This window comes from Zosterops lateralis, assembly GCF_965231275.1.
Source record: "Zosterops lateralis genome assembly, chromosome: 6".
Taxonomy (NCBI): Eukaryota; Metazoa; Chordata; class Aves; order Passeriformes; family Zosteropidae; genus Zosterops; species Zosterops lateralis.
The window spans coordinates 52,579,746-52,597,674 of record NC_139761.1 but is presented as its reverse complement, the minus strand read 5'-3'; the positions used below and the strand labels follow the sequence as shown (position 1 = coordinate 52,597,674).

Genomic DNA, 17,929 nt, shown 5'->3' with positions numbered 1-17,929 from the left:
GCCTTAGAAAATGGCTTAGTATTCTATTACAAAATCTCAGCTAAAATATTCTAGAAAAGAATGCATGACTTTTCAAGTAACATAATTTTTTTTTTAATCTGAAAATGTCTTTAGGCCCTTCACCTCTCCCTTCCCCCACTGAAGAGGAAGAGACAAAGAACAGCTCTGATGTCATGCCCAGCATTCCTGATGTATTGCTGCGAAAACTGCGAGTGCACAAATCACTTCCAGGAAGGTAAAAGCTCATTAGAAGTGGAAACACATCATTCAGGAGATGGCACACTGATGGTCTCCACTCAACTGCCCTTACAGAGTTCCATTCATAGGGAGATAAATTGTTGCATCTTAAAATGGGCAACACAGATTTTCTGAAAAATTCTGGGGAACGCATCAGCTTCCAGTAACTGGCCAACTTTTAAAATTAGTTTGTGAGTTCTACATAAAAAGTCTTAAACCTTAATTGCATTCTACAAGTAGATTTTTATGCAGATTTTTCCACTCCTGGTTTCCAGGACTGCTGCTGCAGATATGAACTCATATTGAAAATAATATTTCTCATCCCCATGAAAATAATCTGGCCAGATGATGCTTTCCAGTGGTAGAATTTGGGCATGTAAGAGTTCTGCAATTTTTCTGCAGGTGACAATTTTTCAGGGAAATGGAGTTTATTTTGCAAACATAGTTAAAGGAGTCACTTGTGAATTCACTGATTTGGACTTTCCAAGACAGTAAAAGAATTCCAAACTTGCTCAGCCAAAAATAATTCTTCCATTCACCCACGTGTACCAAAACAACCAGAACCTTCAGTTATCTGAACTGTGAGTAAGAATTCCCTGTGCAGGTGAAATAAATATTTAACATTTATGGTGAAGGAATTGTTATATACATTATTTGAGATAAATCAATGCATGAGGTAAAGAACTTTGGAGAGACCATTGCTTGATTGTAACCAATACTGAAAAGTAGTTGGAAACTCTTGAAACTCAAGCATGTATTTTGCTGTTCTTCTCAATTAAGTATAAGAATAGCTTTGTTTTTAGAGGAAAAAAAAAAACATTAAAATGTGAATTTTTTAACTTCTGTTTCTAGCTCCCCACCACTAACTGAAAAAGAAGTTGAGGTAAGTATATTATCATTTTAGACATATGTTCCAATTTTAAGTGGTTACTTTAAATCTAAGGATGGTTATTAGAATGAGGTAATGGGGTGATTTTTTCCCAAAATATATTTCTCATAAAAAAAACCAACCCAAAAACTCCATGAAAATAACAATTTTGTGAAATATGAGCAATAGAAATTGTAAAATGACAGAGAAGGAATAAGCAAAACATTTGCGTTTTTCATAATAAAATATGAATTCACTTTGGAAATCATTTTAGTATTCTAGAGCAGTAAAAAAATTGAGATTAAATAAGGCCAGAAAGCAAGCAATTTAAATTGCATTTGTATTGGCCAATATGAGCTTTGGGGCATTTTTTAATAATATCCTGCTGTTAGTTTACATAATTTTTACTTTCTCAGCTCAAGCCAATAATTTTGTTTGCAGTGTCTCTTTAGCTTGTAGTCCTTGTTTCTTGTATGTTTTTTAATCGCATACCAGTCAACAAAAAAGATCTTTATTTACTGGAACTGTTGGTGCCTTGTGCTTTGCAAGGTATTAATCCTAAGAAATAAGGAGTCTGGTAAAGAAGCAATCTTTAAAAGAAGGGTGCAAGAGAATAAAAATGTTAGCACTTCATCTTTTGCTGGCTTCAGGGGTAGGTGTTTATCCCTGAGGTAAAACAATGCTCATGGTGAGCTCATGCCTGGACTTCCTCTGCACAGACTATCTGTTTAAAAACCTTGGGGACCCTTGGAGGAAGTCCAGCTAGAAAACAGATTCATTGTGATTCTGGTGCTTCTGGTAGGCTGCTTCCTTCGTTATGTCTCTGCCCTACAGAGTCCCAGAAAAACATCCAGGAAAAGAGGCAACAACGCATTTATTATTCTTATTTCAGAGGAAGTAAATACAAGTGATTTTTCAAAGAAAACTAATTAAAAATACTTTCAAATTTCTGTTTCAATACTTATTTAAGCAGCAAAGTTTGTTAATTGCATACCTTATTCATAAGTTGTTATTGAAAATTATATTACTGTGAGACTTATTGGAAAATGCCTTTTTAATCCAAACAGAATGTATTTGTACAACTCTCCTTGGCCTTTAGAAATGATAGTTATACATTGGAGTCTAGAATTCAGCAGGCAGAGAGAGAGAGAAATCTTACTGAAGAGAATGCTGAGAAGGAACTGGAAAACTTTAAAGCAGCCATTACGGTAAGAAAACAGTGGGAATTCTTTTCCTGAACTATAGTGTACACTGCAAATGTGTTTGTCTTGTAAATTCAGCCCCAAAACTTCATTTTCTGTTGCTCAAACTCCTTGCCATGAGCTGCCTACTACTCTGAGAGAGGGCATATTCTGCCAGAGTGGGCCTGCATTGCTGGAAATGCCATGGGGATGCTTCCCTGGGTCTAGGGAAGATATCAGGAATAAATACTAGGAATTTGCCATTCCATGCTTGAAATAAGCCTGTGTCATAGCTAAGAGCATTCAGAACTGTAGTTTGAGCTGATCCATGCTCTCCTGGGCAGGAGCTTCTTTAGCAGTAAATTTGAGGTGTCCAGATATGAGAGATACCAAAATGATTTGAAACCTGAGTCCTGAGATCTGTAGCTTGAAAGGCCTCGTAACTGCAGATACTTGAAGGCAAGATACATGAAAAGAAACAGCAAGGAATACTTAAGGAATAGGTACAATCTCAGGATCAGGTTTTGAGCCTGAGTACACTTTCATTCTAGCTGTCCCTGGTGTTCCTTTATAGCAGAAGTTTGGAGTCCTTCCTGCCAGCTTTCTCTGGGTTTTCTAGCTGGAATGACAAAAAATTGCTAAGATGTGTCAACTTAAGTGCTGTGCGTGTCTTTGTGCATAAAGGGAGGGATGGTTAGACACCACGCTGATAAATAAAGTAGCCCTAGGCCCAGCATTCATTATTGCAAGGAGGTGCTGTCATTCTTATGAGAAGAGTGAGGAGAACATATGATTCTCCCATTTACTTAATCAAGAACATCATCAGGTAAGAAAATACACAATTGAAGAAAGATTGAGATTTTTACATCTTTTCATCTGGAACGACAAAGCTCCGTTTTCAAATTAATTGCTTCTGGTAAACAAAAATGTTGAGAGTATTTTGCTGCTCTTCCCTCTGTTCCCTGTGTAAAGAGCAAGCAGAAACAGCTTGCTGTTTAATCTCAGGGTTTTCAGACTGAAATAAGTCTGTTAGATTTGCCATGTATTTCTGTCAAGAATTCCTAATTAAGCACCAAGGTTCATGTTGCCAGCATGAGACAGATGTGATTAGGAATCTCTTCCTTTAAGCAGTTCCCACACTACAGTCTGGCTTTTACAAGCTTTTTTACATGATTTATAGAAAAGTGGAAACTGCCTTCCCTATGAAAGCTTTTGTTCTGGACAATGGAATAAACTAACAAGCAATTAAAAGCAGTGAGGGCTTCTGTAAAATCTCTATCGTACTAGACCTAGACTTGTTCCAATCTCATTGAGAGGTTATTTTCATTTCTGTAGGATAGGCACATGTTTTATGGCTCATTGACAGTTTTACCAGTCTTTTACCAGTCTTTTTGATTTTTTTAATCACAAATGATAATTGACGTGTTATCCAGAAACCTAATTTCAGAAGAAAGCTGATCTACTTGAATTTCAGATTTTTTTGAGAAAATAAGGAGGTTACAGTTGTCAAGAAAAAAAGGAAAATCTGAAATTCTGTGCATGATTTTTTCCCACAGATTTCCTTATGCCTTTTTGGTTCTTCCAGTCAAATTTTGGTTGCAATTTATTATCAAAGTAGCATTGCAATTCTTGAGACTATAATGTCTTATTTTCCAAATAAGTGAAGTCTCATGGAACTGAAAGAACACACGTGGCCTTCTTAATGCATTGCGCCTAGAAAATTAAAATGTCCTTTGTCCCTCAGCAATCATTTCTATGAGCTGGTTGAAATGAACTTAGCATTTGCAGAGTTCACAGGTAGCGGGACATGTTTCACTGTAGATTTCAGAAGGGAAAATCCTGCAAATATGCAAATATGCTCTCTAATTCCTCAAAGTGTGTTCCTGCAGATTGCAGAGAAGCCCTGTGCTCAGACAGGGCAGCAGCGCTCTGGGCCGGGTGTGGTGGCACTGCTGGCACTCCTCTGGGCCTAATCTCTCCATGTGCAGTCCTGCCTGGACATTCCATTTGAACTGATAAAGCTGCTGTATTTCTGCTTCAGTCTTCAGCTCACCTGTGGCACCACTATGAGCACAGGGAAGCCTACCAGAAGCTTCTGGAGGACATCGCGGTGCTGCGGCGTTTGGCTGCCAGGCTCTCGAGCCGCGCTGAGATGGTCGGAGCCGTTCGCCAGGTGAGGGCATCCTGGTGTTTAACTGGATCCTGGATCCACAGCTTCACTCTTTTCCAGCCTGGGCTAGGGGTTATGTTCACCCTCTGAGTTTTAGTTGCCATTTTGACAGAGGAAAGACATTTGTTGTAGTGTCAGGTAACGTACCACTGCAGCCTGGAAATAGAATTCCAATGGAAGAAGATTGCCTATTAAGCTATTTAACATCTGTACAACAGGAGCATATATTTTATTCAGAATTACAGCTGCATCACAAGAAACTAATTTCAAATCAGTGCAGCACAAATAAGAAGACATTTCTGGGTCAAAAAACTCATCTAATTCAGTCACCTGCCTTTGGCAGTAGCTCAGTCAATTACAAAGATAACAGAGTGAGTATAAATAAGAACATATCAATACCCTTCCAGACTCAAGAATGTTCCTTCTGCCCTCTAAACTAGATTGATGCCCGTGACTAAGACCTTTGAGGGTTTTGAAAACAGATGTGGTATACTACATAAGTTATCAGATAGTCACACAGGCAGGGTGTATGAATATGTGACAAAATAACTATATTTTGTTAAATGCATATGAATTGGCATTTTCTTCTAATTATCCTAAGAATTTTCAGTCATGGAGGCACCAATATTTCCTTAAGAACAACTCCAGATTTAGCCCTGACACAGAGCACACATATAGAGGCAAATACGTTCCTCAGTTTAGGAAGGATGTTAAGATGCTTGAGCATGTCCAAAGGAGGGCAACAAGGTTGGTGAGGGGCTTGGAGCATAAGCCCTGTGAGGAACAACTGAGGAAGCTGGCATTGTTTAGCCTAGAGAAAAGGGGACTCAGAGGTGACGTTATCACTCTCTACAACTTCCTGAAGGGGCGTTGTAGTCAGCTGGGGGTTGGTCTCTTTCTTCAAGCAGCAACTGACAGAACGAGAGGACACAGTCTTAAGCAGTGCCAAGGGAAATATAGGATGGATATTAGGAAAAAGTATTTTACAGAGAAGGTAATAAAGTATTGGAATGCTCTCCCTGGGGAGGTGGTGGATTCACCATCTCTGGATGTGTTTAAGAAAAGACTAGATATGGCAATTGGTGCCATGGTTTTGTTGAGGTTATAGTTGGGTTGGACTTGATAGTCTTGGAGGTCTTTTCCAACCTGGGGATTCTGTGAAATGATTTGTTGGAGATGTGTAGAGGTTACCCGGATATTTCCTTCTTTTCTTCCTTAGGAGAAGCGTATGTCAAAGGCAACAGAAGTAATGATGCAGTATGTGGAAAATCTGAAAAGGACATATGAAAAGGATCATGCTGAACTAATGGAGTTCAAGAAACTCGCCAATCAGAATTCTAGCAGAAGCTATGGTGCATCTGGTAAAGAAAAATAAAAATTTAAGGGTTTGTCTTGCCTCTAATTCAGAAAGATGTTGGTGCTATTAATGATTTAAAGTAAAGTATTGTGAAACTTGTTCATGAAGTTCTGATCTACAGGAGTAGATTTTGAAAAGTTACAAAAGTTAAATGTTTCATATAAGCCGTACTTAATGCTATGGTACAGTAATTTGAAATCACTATCCTTACCAAATTCTGATGAGATCCAATTATATTTTCTCATGACCTCTTGCAAATCCATGTACCCTGCACAATTTTAATGCAAATACCTTTGAAGTCCAGATGATGGCAAAACTTCATTATTAAAAACACTTTTTTTTTTTTTTTGCAACCTTTTCTTTCTTTTGCTAGAAACTGAAATAGGAGGATTTTCCTTTGCAAGAACTTGCATATGGAGGCCAATAGTGGGCTTTTTGCCTGATTCAGTGAACAAAGTAATGATTTGGTTATTTGCAATTATTTCAAATATCTTGTGCAGGTGTGATTGAGAAGACAGCTGTATGACAATAAATACAGGGTCACTTACTGACCCTGTGTAAATATACTGTATCTGAGTTTGAAATATAAGCAAGGGCTCTCTTAATATTATTTAGAGATACTCATATAATTTAAGACTGCTCTTTATATTTGTTTCTGTGCAGAAGATGGAGTTCCTCGTTCATCTAGATCCATGTCTCTCACTGTTGGAAAGGTATTTCTGCAATATAAAGAAAACAAACATTTTATGTAGTGCAATTTCTTTGTCTACATGCACTTAGTTCTTTAGGCTGTGCTCAAAAAGTGCTGGTAAATTCTCAGTATTGTTGATGCAATTTAGTGCATGTGCTTTGCAATTTTGGATACGTGATTTATTATGACTTTGTGTAATAATGGTAGTGCCTGATGTGAAATTCCAGTGTTTTATTTCTGCAAAACTTCCAAATGTTTGAGATTAAGTCTATCACAAAACTTGCTAAAACAACCAGTGATTTGGGAGGCATGAATCCCAGTATGACTATTATGAAATCAGGTGCATTATATTCAGTCTACTGTTTATTTTTGTATTTTTATTTGATTGGGTTGTAGTCCCTTAGGTTTAATTTATTCCTGCCACCTCTGAGTGTTGGATATGAAGAATTACAGCACAGAGCATGCTGAGGGCAAGATGGGATTTCAGAGTGAGGACCCTATAGGCTGGAGCAGAGGTCTCAAAAAAGACTAAATTTAACAGGGACAAGTCTAAATAATAAAGAGGAGGAGAAAAAAGAACCCAAACACTAGAATGGACTGCTTACCATGGCTGCAGACTTCTTAGTGTAGTTTTTCAGGAGCACAATAAATAAAACTGTCATTAATGAGTAGGTATGGTTGGATTTGTCTAGAACCAGAATTGTGGAGTGACTCCTAAGTATTCACTAAAACTGTTTAACAACTTTCCTGTACAGTTGTCTAGAGCAGAATCTTAGAAGTGTTTCGATATGCGCTAAAACAAAGCTGTTAGATGCTGTAAGTGTTTTGATGTTTTTACTCAGTTGGAAGCATAGATTTTACATAGATTTTATAGGATGAAGCATTTGGCTACTTACCAAATGACAGCAAAAATTTACATAATCTGTACTTGAGCTAGAATATATTGTTACAGTTAGCATGTGTTTGTCCTAAGAAAGAATTTTTATAGTCTTTGGGATATCAAGGAGTGTTGTATTATGCTATTTAACAATTCAGGGGTGAGGGAGAAGGGGCTGCTCTTTTGTGGAAGAAATGAATGTTTTTGTTTCAGTAAATTATAATTAATAGGTTTACATGTAATTAATATATCATAGTGGGTAGTGTATATAATAATAGGTGCATGTCAAGATAAGGGTTTCATGTGTGACTTCATTATTTCCAGTCATTGTGACACTGGCACTTTCTCCAGTATCATTGTGCATCTGCTTTAATCAAAGATAAAGGCCTATGATAAGAGCTGACAATATAAACTCAGAACATTTCTGTTGTGAGATTGACACTGCTGGGTTTCCATAGGGAACGAAAAGAGCAGCATCTTTGTGCCACACCTCATTTCACATTAAGCACTTGCCATACCAGGCAGTACAAGATGAATTTCTGGGGAAAACCATGACCTTTTATTTTACTTTTGCTCTCAACTCTCCTTTTCCCAAAGGGGACACTGATCTACATCTTTGCCAAACAGATTAACAGAATTTTTCTTCATTCTGTCTTACTGTGTGGTAGAAAAAGTAATTGTTGTTTCTCCCAGAATATGCCTCGGAGGAGAGTCAGTGTTGCAGTGGTTCCTAAATTCAACTCCTTGAACATTCCTGGTCAGTCACCAACAGCTTCACCTATACCTTCAATGCCATCCCTGGTAAGTAAAGCTCACAATTGAAAATTACCAGTTTTCATCTAAACCACTTTTGCCTAGGGGCAAGCCATAGTTACTGTAAAATGGAAGCTTTTTCATTGGTTTAACTTGTTTTGACTCCTTCCTACTGAAGGGGATGGACAGAGGTAATTCCTATGGTATAAGGGGATATCACAATTTACCTCCATGAATGATCCCCTTTGGGAACAGCTGAACAGGGCAGGCTGCTGATTCACGGGCATTGGATGTTAGTGAGGCAATTTGCCTTTTAATCTGAAGTAACATATAGGAAAGAAATAGTGAAAAGCGTTGTCCACTGTAGGAGAGAAATTTCAATTCCACTGGGCATACACCTTCAATGAAGAACAGCTGGACCTCTGTTCTTCATTGCCAAAAGTCCACTGAACAGAAATAACTGTAATTAATGTACAGAAATGTACATGGTAGCAATTTAGAGGTTCTGTGATGATCTGGGATCAGTGGAGCCATCAGCCTCTATATTGAATTTTTGTTTGTAAAACTTTCATAAATTTAATGAAACTCTAATCTGAACATAATAAATCCATACAAATGCTTTGGAGAAAAACTGCAAGACCTTACTCACTGTTCAGAGATGAGCTAAGATGGGACATAACCTTGAAGTTATGAAATTTTCTGTTAAAAATATAGAGTTATTTAAATGAGGGTTTTGCTGAGAAGCTAAATCTATTTATCTGTTTTCCTTGTAAGAAAAGCATCTGTTTGTGCAATTTATTTATTATTTACTCAGAGTCAATTGTTTCAGGAACCAGGGGTGTTTGTTTGCCATGGTTTATTATGAGTTCATTTTGTTTAAAGTTTCGCACTGAAAACTCAGCTAATAAATTCATGTACTTAGGACAATAGGAGAGGAGCAATAGCATAATTTTACTGTTCAGTGATCAATATATGAAGGAGAACATTTTGGGGGGAAAAATAAACTGGTTAGAAGGAAGTATCAGAGAAAATTCTTAGTGCACAAGTCTATTGTTTACTCCGGTAAATGGCAGCAACGTGGTAGCACCATATTTAAGATACTTTGCTCGTGAGTGTGGGAAGGAAAGCTAAGCAGCACAGTGCCTTTGTCATTTTATTGAGCATTCATTTGAAATTAATTCATGAATTTTAATTGGTATTTAATTATTTAGTCATGAATGTTAACTAATTAATGAATGTAACATTTATTGCTGTTTTACTTACAGTCTGAATCACCCAGTAATGGAAGGAGCAACCTAACATCTACTCCTGCTCTGCCAGCACTTCTAGAAAAGTGAGTTTTGTCTAGGTCATCTCAGTACCTATTAAATGCTAATACTAATTGATAATTTAAAGAATCATATTTTGAAATACTGTGATATTACTACTACTTGTTAGAATGCTTTCAACATGCAAATTAAAAGTTTCAATGTGCACATCACTGCAGAATACTGAATTTCATGCATTTTAGATTAGTGCTGAGGCAGGACGAAATTTATCTTATGACTTTGTTTTACCTTGTGCTTTACTAAGAATGTAAATATGCAACAGCTGAGAAAACAAAAATGGGGAACTACAGCACTAGCTGCTACTATTCAAAAGAACTTTGCAAGACCTAGACCATCTGTTGAAACTGCACAGAAATTCTGTGAGAAAATACAACCACCAAAAAACCTTATCAATATATTGCACCTAAGGAAACAAATCATGTTACCAAGTAACAGAGGCAGAACTTGAAATTCAAGTTTGAGCGTAAGTGTGTGTGCATGGGCCAGCTGGTCTAGTAGTGTAGAATTACCTAGACCAGCACAATTTTGTATGCTCAAGCAATTCAAGCTTATACTCATGGTTTGTTTAAAATCCAAGTGAAAATAATGTCTACTGTTAATATGACTTGAGAGAAAATCCATTACCCACAGATAGTGTCAATCAGGTTGAACTATTGAACTAACAGGAAAATAAGACCTACAAAAAGGATGAGGTTTCAGAAGTTGCAATGGGATCCATCATTGAGCTTATTAAACCTTGACCTTGATAGATCTGCCACGTCTCAATCACTTAAACTCTCTGTTTAAGATAAAATAAATGACAGGAGAGCACTGCAGGAAGACAGCAATATAAACCAGCTTATCTTCAGGCTAAATGCTCCAGACTTTTACTTGAGATAAGTTCTAGTGAGAAAAGTGAGGTATGTGTATTTTTTTGAACCTGTGCATCAGTTCAGCATATAAATTCAGCTCAGGAGAATACTTGAATACTTAAAAGGCAAATAAAAACAATGTTTTGTTGAATTAGTATTTGACATTACTTCTGTTATGTTTCTCTTATGTAGCAGGTTACAATTTCTAAGATGATTTTTAGAAAGTTGAGGGAAATGTTTTCATGAATAGCAAATGTCATGGATGAGCCAGGAAACAAAGGCTTTTTTCTTCTTTTTTAAAGAAGAATAAAAATGATAGTTTTCTTACCTTAGGAACATAATAATTACTATTCTTAAATCACAGCATCCTGAAACTAACGTTTTTCTTGGTGTTTAATCTTTTTCTTTTGAAAGACATTTCATTTCTTCAACATACACTAAAAAAGACAAATCATGACTCACGAAATTGCAGCACACTCCAAACACAACATGTTTCTGTGATGTTATTTTCTATTTGTCTGCTTCTTTTGTCTTGGCAGTGGGAAGTCAAATGGAGAGCCTGACTGTGAAACCTCAACTTCTGTGCTGACACAGAGTGGGTTGGAGGAGATCAGTCCTGAAACTAAAGCCAAGATAGAAGAGGAAGCATATAACAAGGGGTGGGAATATTTTTTTGTGAACTAAATCTGTAAATATGTGCTACCAGATGAGGACATATGTTTTTAAAATTTAATTTTAAATACAGAAGTTATGTTGTTGGTGTCACAAAGTCCTTTACACAGCATGTTTTGGGCCAATTAAAAACTTCGGGATCTGTTTCTGAATGTCAAGCAAAGAATTTTGTATTATGTGAAGAGTGAGACAAATTTTGATCCTTTCCTGCAGAATCCAGCATGCCATCTGACTTCAGCATTGAATTGCATTTATTCTCCAGGAGAAAAAAGAAGTATCTAGAGAATATTCAAAATGATGGAAAGTTATAGAGAAATGTTTACTGACTCCTTTACAAGAGACAGAAATTGTTTTCTCTGGAGAACAACCACTGGGTTTTTTTGTTAAAAATGATAAATTTGGTATCAGCTTTAATATAATCCTCTGTTCAGGAACGGTGGCTATCTGTATGCATTACTCATGATCTTCAGCTAATTTTTACTCTTGTTTAAATGCTGCAATACTGCTACTTGTGTTTTATTACTTGTAACAAAACATAAAGCTTATTTTTCATTAAATAAGATCATGCTTATACAACATCCTAGACTAAGAAATAAATGTTTTGTCTGATAAAGATATCAGGAAGCTTTGAAGAAAGCCAAAGAACTTCAGGAACTGAAGGAACTGAAGGAAGAAGATGAAGAGACACCCAAAGAAAGTCACGATGAACATGAAGAAAGTGAAAATGAAGATGAGATAAAAAATCTGAAAAGCAGGTGAGACAGTGGTGTAACATATCCATACAAGAGGGGCCACTTTTTTCTACTTGTGATACCCAAGCAAGTGTTTTATACTGTCATTTTGGCATATTTTCCTCCTGGGGAAGCATATTGAAATAACAGCATTTTCACAGAAACTAATATTCTAAAACAATGTAGTTGCAAAATACAAAACTTTCAGTTTTGATACTTTGGTTAAAGCTGTATGTTGACATCAAAATGCTTCCTCTTATGGGGTTTGGTTATTATTTGGGGTAAAAGAATGTTCCATAAAAGTTCTTTAGATGCCAAAATGTACCTCTCTGTGGATATGTACGGCCTCATAAAGGTTGTAATTCAGGAACTTGAATTAATGCCATGTGTCATTCCTGTCACTAGAGTGACACTGCATCTATCTGTACCCAGTGCTCTCTGACTGTACATTACAGAGGAATTGAATGCTGGCCAAAGCAAGTAATATGTCCAATCTCAGGTTAAGGCAGAGATCCTTACCTAATCCAGAAAAAAATGTTTCCATTCCATAACCATTATAGCTATAAACATCTGTTGATTTGAAATTTCAGCCACCTTCAGAGAGCAGCCATCTCATTAGTCATTAAACTCTTGGGAAGAAATGTTTACCACATATTCCAATGTTTAATTTAGTTGATCAAGGTATGAACAGTGCAGAATTTTGCGTGGTATCAAGTTCTGAGATTTGCCAGCTGACAGGTGGGAGAAATAGGAGTCAAGTTTACATTCTCCAGCTGTCTCACAAATATTACTCATATAGAATAGCTGGAGTTGGAATATCTGAGTGTACAGCTCTTCATAAAAGAACTTTATAGTTTGGTTCTTCTTTGACAAGGTGTTTGTATTAGGAAAAAGGATGGTGCAACACCTATGACACCTTTCAAATTGAAAAGCTTAAGATAATACATTTGCATTTGAATAATATGTAATAGTTTTCTTTTAATTTTACAGCAGACTTGAAGTCATCATTAATTATTTATATATCCTGTACCCCAAACTGTGCAAACACTGGAATGTGGTGTGGCTTGTAGTGGCTGCAATAGTCATTTTTGCTGTGGTGTTGGGAATCTACCATTCCTATAACTCCTGTGATGAAAAGACAGAGGCACCTGAAGGGAAGGCCAGCTGTTCTGCAGCCCATCAGTATTCCTGGTGGAACTCAGGATTCCGACAGGAGCAACACACGGAATGACACAGGAACAACCTCAAGCCCTTGTGACCCCTGAGCAAGCTTGTGTTAAAGGTAGTGCTTAGTCATCCCTGTGGCTGTTCCACGTGGTCCCTTAGGCAAGTGAGTTACTCCAAACCACCAGGTTTGGGATACATGGTGAGCATTCCTTGCCAAGATGCCAATCCAATAAACAATCCTGTCTGTCTTCTTATTGTAAGGGACTCGTACAAATAAAGTAGTTGTAAGGTTGTGGCAGTAATCAACAACCTACAAGACCTTTAAAAGAATGATTTGCACAGGACTTTGACATTTTGAAGACCATCATAAAACCTGCATTTGCAGTTAGTGCTTTACTTTACATTTCCTGAATTTATTGTGGATTGTTGAAGTACTAATTGCATTTAAGTCCTTTGGGTTTTGAGAGGCTAAATAATTTCCTTATTCATGACTATTGGGTAGAAATATAAACACTTCCATGGAAGAATATAATTATATTCTAAGACCAAATGCCTTGCTGCTAAAGTAATTTTATAAGAGGAATTATCTATATGATTATTTAAATGGAATGCCAAGTACATGCATAAATGTGTTTTATGATATGCTTTAAGAATGGGACCACCACTTTTTTTAAAATGGGATACTCAACCTAAAATGGTGTCTAGGTGGCACAACTGATATCATCCAATAAGTCTGGGAACTTCTGATATATAAAAGTTTCCAAAAATTTATGTATGCCACTCAGAGTCAGTACTGGTTGCAGCCAAAAGTGGTAGCTGCCTGGAAAGGGTCCATGTGCTATCCAAGTCCAAAACACAGCAGTCTTGGACGTGGGAAGCAATCTTCAATTCTTTATTGAAAAAGGAAGCAAAAGCTATTCAAACCTCTGTATAGAGGTGACCACACCAAGCAGACTCTGCCCTCCTGCTAACACTGGAAATAAGCTTTCTTTGAGATCTGCAGCAGGAGCAGAGTTCTGAGATCAGCCAGAACCCAACCAGTGCCTACATGAATCAGGCCATGGTAGCAGTGAGGGCATAGGAGAGCTCACTGTGTTTTCAGTAGTTCATTTTCAGAATCTGATGGCAAGACCAAAAGTGATCTAATACACTTCCAAAGCTGAACTACCACATCAGGCTAGAATAATCTTTTGCCCAGGTTATTTTGCCAGTTCTGCCTATTTGGGAGTTGTGAGTTCTTACACAAGAACGTGAAAGCCTGAAATTTTTGGACAAGCAATTTTGAAAATGGTGAAGCCATTACCTGTACAAAACCCAGCACCTAGGGCTGAGACCAAAATGAGTCACTGGAGGTGTGCCATTTGTACCTGCTGAGCATCACTTCTGAGTGAAGGTGAACCACGTTTGTCTTTCCATTGCTGTTTGGAATTACTTGCTGCAACAACGGCAAATCCAGTGTGACACTCAATTGCACTCCTGCCCTGCATTCTCCTGGCGTTTTCTGATTGAGAGATGGGTCTGTTTTCTAATGGAAGGATAAGAATGTTATGAAGTTCTGTAGTTTCAGTTCCGATGCAGTCAATATTGTCCTGTCTTCTTTTGGTGGAAACACTGAACCTCAAGCTAACTATCAAAGAAAACAGGTTTCTAACTCAGTCAGAAATTTAATTCACATATCTGGCACTAGTTACAACTATCCTGCTGTGAATTTTTGTGGGCCACATATTTCTTAGGAGACATTTATATGGAGAAAGAAAAAAAAAAAATTAAAAAAAAAAAGCAGACCACTGCCACCTTTTTTGGGGTGGGGATGGGAGAGAAGGTGGGGGTGGGGAAGGGAGTCTATAAGCAATTAGGAGCATTGTTTGGGGGTTTTTTAAGTATATATATTGAGGAATAGTGTGCTTAAGGAAGTTCAAAAAGGATAACGGGGAAGTGTAATTTGGTCAAAAATTGCAATTGGTAAAGAATAAGACAGGAGAAGGTCTCTTGCAAATTCCTTGGAATCTGTTTGGTTCAGTTAGAATTTCTGACTGTGACGAACTACTGTGACCTTTCATGTACTTTCAGAATTGGTAAAAACTTGTCAGTTGTTTCTTGAATATTTCTTTACTAAAATCAGCTTCTTTAACTTAATATTCTTTACAAATAACATTGATAACTTAATAAGGCAACAAAATATTTAAGGTAAATACTCCTAAACATTCAAATTTCTTTATGCCAAAAATTATGGCAGATATTTATGTGATTGTGGAAATGTTGGGCTGCACTGAAGAAAAATAATTAACAGTGCCTGTTATTAATTAATTGAATTAATTTGTTTTTATTTACATCTGCACTGTTGTGAGTTTGATAACTGATTTTAAATATACATAGAAAGTTATTGATATCAACAGGACTTTCTAATTGTTTAGTGTTAAGCATGTGAAAAGGTCTTTTTGGTCAGTGGGTGAATGAGGTCTCCATCCTCTCTTAAAATTCAGCACACTGGCTTTTTGTGGAATTAGTGTAAAGGGACAATTCCCTTAAGTAGTTGTACTGATTTGAGCTGAACTACTTGCATGTCTGAGGCAAGTATGATTTAGCCACAAATTAACTGAAAGAGGCAAAATATTTTAAGGGAGGTGCAAAAATGAAGATAAAGTTTACTAAAAAAAAATAAAAAAATTATTCTTTTTATAACTACTTTGAGCAAACTGTCTACTAAAAATAACAAACCACAATGACTAACAGCACACTAAATAGCTATGCTTATATTTTTCAGTTATTTAATTAAAACACCTTTTGTTTAATAGGAAACTAGATTAAGCTCAAAAACTATTCTAAATACAATTTTATCTGTTGGATATTAGTTTGCTTTATCTGGAAAAAAAAAGCCAAACAATCTCTTCTGTTTTCAAAGATCACATCAGATAACAAGAAACAGACCTATTGTTTATGCAATTACCACTGAAATAGTTTTCTTGAGGTGCAATATTTATTTTTCTGCTTTAAAAAGACACATTTATGGTTTCTCCTGCACAGCACAAATGTTTCTAGCAAAAGAAGTTTCAAAAGGGCACTATTTTTGTGTATCATATTTAAATCTGTGATATTGTAAGATTTTGCACAAGTGTGCTGGTATTGTACTGTATAGTATCACATACTTGAGTTTTGAAATAAAATTATGGTTTCAAAGTCCTCCATGTTTTTTACCTTAAAGATTTGGGGTGCTCTGTCTGCATATTGATGGCCACGTCCTCATGAAGTAAGTCTTGCCTTGTCTACACTGTTGCATGTTCCGAGGATCTTGCTCTTAGTCTTCCAGTTCTTCAGGAAAATGGGACAGAAGAGGAGAGCAAACTCCTGTGTCAGTGGAGAAAGTGTTTGGAAGCAGGGTCATCCCTGCCATGCCCTAGAAACCAACTGAGAGAGGAAGCTGAAATATCCTGGAAAGAGTTGAACTCCTGCTTCTGAGGCAGGCCACGTGTCATGGAGGAGGCCAAACATGGGAAGCCACAAGGGAAAAATCTGTAACTCAAGGATTCTGGGCAAAAGGTCAGGAGTCTTTATTTGCTTCATGTCCTTGTGGACTTGGGAGGTCTGGGAAGCCTGGGTCTTGTGGGAAGCAGACTTGCCTGACCAGTGGGTAGGAGTCAGTCCTCAAGTTCTGAATCTGATGGTCTCTGCCAGGGGACAAACTCTGGGACATCAACAACCTGGAAAGGAATTACTGTTTCCATGGAAAGACCCTGATGTTTGTATTTTCTACATTAACTTTTTTTTTTTGTTGTTTCCTCTAGTGTTGTTTGGGTTTCAAGGTTCCTTTTGAAATTATTGTAGAGAACAGTTACGTGTGTTCTGCCTTATCAAAAGTTCTCTGTTTAGCAACCCTCATCAGCATTTTAAAACATGCTGACATAAAAGGCTGGGATTTTTTCATATAGGTTACCATAAGTATTTAGGTCAAAGACTAATTAATCATTCAGTATAGGTCTGCTTTTTTTAACCACACTGATTATGAAGAAGACACACCAAAAGGTTAAAGACCTTTTGTACTCTTACAGTCCAGATAAGTGATCTTCCATGCAGTTTTGAAACAGCTGAACTACAAAAAGGGAAGAAACAGAAAAAAAACCAAAGTTATTTCAGTCTTGCTTTGTCATTCTAAAATTCTTTTCTGCCTCTCCTAATCTGTAAGATATTGTGAAAGGGCTTGGGTTTTTTTTTTTGTTTGGTGTTGCAAAGGTGTTTATCTCCTTTTTACAGCTGAAAAACCATACTAAAGATCAAGAGTTTGACTAAATTAACTTTGCCATGGTGAGGATAGTAGGCACAAAATGTTAAGACCTGGCAGGACAATTAACATGCAATTTTAAAATGTCAGAAGCCCAGCTATTTATTAGTTTTCATGGTAGGAAACACTCAGCAGTTCAAGGTAAGCATTTTCAATGGTAAGATTTCATTTCATGTTCTCAGTATTTTACAGCCACAGTCTATAGCCCATGAGAGCTACAGAATAACTAATCATTAGTTTCTGCTTCTACCTTGTAAATGCAAGTGAATCCTCTTACAGCGTTCTTCAGATGAGAACTCAGTCTGATTTCAGTATCTGACACTGCCATTTGTAGAGGCAGGTAAGTATCGGCGATTGAAGGAGAGACGGGGAGACTGACCATGATCAGAATCTGATTTTACTCAGGTTTTCCAAGAACTTATATACCATTTCAGTAAGGTTAATAATTTCTACTACAATAATTAGGTTAAAAGATCATACAAACAACTCATACATTTTTCAACATCTTCATTGTAGGGAGTTGATTGATTCTTCTTCTGTAAGCAGGTTTCTAATCCCATCTTCTCATAAGCTCAAAGTCCTGTTTGTCCTGCCAGGGCATCCTAGTCACCAGACTAGATATACTAATTAAGTCTGTCTCACTCTCGTGAATCCCCACAGGTAAGTACAACACAGTAAGGGAGGGAACAGAAATTTGAGCTAGAACTTTGTCTAAAGATCTCACTGAATTTTACCAAATTCAGTTCCAAACCACAGCCCAAACACAATCC

At 37.0% G+C, this 17,929-nt stretch overlaps 1 protein-coding gene across 5 annotated transcripts in view; it reads left to right on the top strand.

Moving 5' to 3' along the window:
- IRAG1 (inositol 1,4,5-triphosphate receptor associated 1) overlaps positions 1–16,077 on the top strand; it is a 141,968-nt gene extending 125,891 nt beyond the window's left edge. For 4 of the 5 annotated variants that reach the window (XM_083863887.1, XM_083863886.1, XM_083863889.1 and 1 more), the window contains 11 exons: positions 115–235; positions 1,090–1,120; positions 2,173–2,313; positions 4,328–4,459; positions 5,676–5,817; positions 6,477–6,526; positions 8,075–8,182; positions 9,400–9,467; positions 10,853–10,972; positions 11,600–11,740; positions 12,707–16,077. In XM_083863887.1, the coding sequence (XP_083720013.1) occupies positions 115–235; positions 1,090–1,120; positions 2,173–2,313; positions 4,328–4,459; positions 5,676–5,817; positions 6,477–6,526; positions 8,075–8,182; positions 9,400–9,467; positions 10,853–10,972; positions 11,600–11,740; positions 12,707–12,947 (1,295 nt within the window). In that variant the 3' untranslated portion in view covers positions 12,948–16,077. The remainder of the gene's footprint in view (positions 1–114; positions 236–1,089; positions 1,121–2,172; positions 2,314–4,327; positions 4,460–5,675; positions 5,818–6,476; positions 6,527–8,074; positions 8,183–9,399; positions 9,468–10,852; positions 10,973–11,599; positions 11,741–12,706) is intronic. The other variant, XM_083863888.1, reaches the window with a different exon arrangement.
- Positions 16,078–17,929: the final 1,852 nt, after the last annotated feature.